Raw genomic sequence first — 2,031 nt, forward strand, 5'->3', positions numbered from 1 at the left:
CTTGTTGATGTGTTGCATCAGGAAGTCCTAAGTGGAGATGGACATGGTCCCTGCCATCCATTCCAGAAGGCCAGGGTGGGATCCTACGCCCCCTCCCCCTCCCCCACTGCCACCCTGCTGCCGCCCAGGTCTCCAGAGGCCAAGCACCTGCTCCTTTTGGCTGTGGATGCTGACTAGTCGCCCTTCCAGGTCACTGCAGGTGAACCTGGCCTGGATCCACTGCTTGGAGCCCTTGCCAAAATAGTAGCACTTCTGTTGGAAATGGAGCCAGTTCTTGGGACATATGTTGCATGCAGTTCCTGGGGGGGGGGTCACATATCTAAGAGAGGCTCAGGAACACTGTGGTGTCTCTCCTGCAGTCACGCAGGGATCTGGGCTGCAGGAACTGTCCTGTCCCTCCAAGCGTAAAGGCCAACCACGCCAGTNGGCCGATTGCTTCCTGTGTGGCATCTCCCAAACCGGCCAGTTCTTTGGTGAGACCTTCTCAGCCACTAACACCATCACCACAGATACCTCAGTGGTTAGCCAAATGGCACTTGTCACTAACCTCATCACAAATACCTCAACTACGGGGGGGGGGGCAGCAACCAACAGCCAAGGCCAACCACAACTCAGCCACCAGCATTATAAAACAGTTCCACTTCCAGAGTTACTAACATCTTAACAAACACTTCCATGGTTAGCAAAACCCTAACTACCAGAGCCATCTCCACAGACGCCTCAGCCACAAAGATACCTCAACTACCTTAGCCACAACAGATACTCTACTACCCCCGTACCCCAGTTACTCAGATATTCCCCACCTTCACGGACACCTTAGCCACCCCCACCCCCACAGACACCTCAGTTTCCCTCTACTCCCAAAGAGACCTCAGCCACCCCACCCCCACAGACACCTCACCCCCAGATAACTCAGCTACCCCCCAATGCCCACAGAGACCTCACCTATCCCCACCCCCACAGACACTTCAGCTACCCCACACCCCCACAGAGACCTTACCTACATCACCCTCATAGACACTTCAGCGTCAGCCCCACCCCCTATAGACACCTCAGTCAGCCAGAGCAGGAATTAAGAGCGTGTATTGCTCTGGCAGAGAACCCAGGCTCTGTTCCTAGCACCCACATCAGATCGCTCATGCCTGCCTGCAACGCCGGCTCTTTGCATCTGGTCTTGGCATATGTAAAACTCAGAACTCGTTTACACAGTACCTGCACCCCTGCCTCACAATTAAGAATAAAATAGATATTAAAGCTAGTCAAGGGATATTTGAAAAAAATGTCAAAAGGAAAGAAATGAAAAGAGTATGGGAGGGAGGCAGAGAGGGAGAGAAACACACACCTCACACACCTCACACACACAGATACACACACCACACATATACACCCACCCCCACATCACCCACCACACATATACACCCACATACACATACCATACCACACATACACACCACACATACACCCCCACATCACATACCACACATACACACCCACATCACACCCACACCCATACACACACCTATACATACACGCGCGTGCACACACACATACACACACAAACACACACACACACACACACACAGAGAGAGAGAGAGAGAGAGAGAGAGAGAGAGAGAGAGAGAGAGAGAGAGAGAGAGAGAGAGAGAGAGAGAGAGAGAGAGAGAGAGAGACCCGAGACCCAGATCTGAGTTCAGATTCCAGGGACCAGATTTGTATGTGGGCAATGCCTCAGTGGGTAAAGCTCTGAGCTGAGCAAGCACCAGGGCCGAGTTTGGATCTTGTGCATGACTGCATCAGCAATCCTAGTTCTCCTGTGGTGAGGTGGGAGGCAGGAAGAGAGTGTGTGTATGTAGTATGTGTGTGCTGTGTGTGTGGTCTGTGAATGTTGTATGTGCTGTGTGTATGTAGTACATGTGGTCTGTGAATGTAGTGTGTGCTGTGTGTATGTAGTATGTGTGTGCTGTGTGTTTGGTCTGTGAATGTTGTGTGTGCTGTGTGTATGTAGTACATGTGGTCTGTGAATATTGTGTG

At 51.7% G+C, this 2,031-nt stretch overlaps 1 protein-coding gene across 1 annotated transcript in view; it reads right to left on the bottom strand.

Moving 5' to 3' along the window:
* Nucleotides 1-501, bottom strand: part of LOC110336926 (low affinity immunoglobulin epsilon Fc receptor-like) — a 1,083-nt gene extending 582 nt beyond the window's left edge. Inside the window, exons 1-2 of the mRNA XM_021219665.1 lie at nt 417-501; nt 148-299 (exon numbers count right to left, since the gene is read on the bottom strand). Coding sequence (XP_021075324.1) covers nt 148-299; nt 417-501 — 237 coding nt within the window. The remainder of the gene's footprint in view (nt 1-147; nt 300-416) is intronic.
* Nucleotides 502-2,031: the final 1,530 nt, after the last annotated feature.

Source organism: Mus pahari, chromosome 19 (genome assembly GCF_900095145.1).
Source record: "Mus pahari chromosome 19, PAHARI_EIJ_v1.1, whole genome shotgun sequence".
Lineage (NCBI taxonomy): Eukaryota > Metazoa > Chordata > Mammalia > Rodentia > Muridae > Mus > Mus pahari.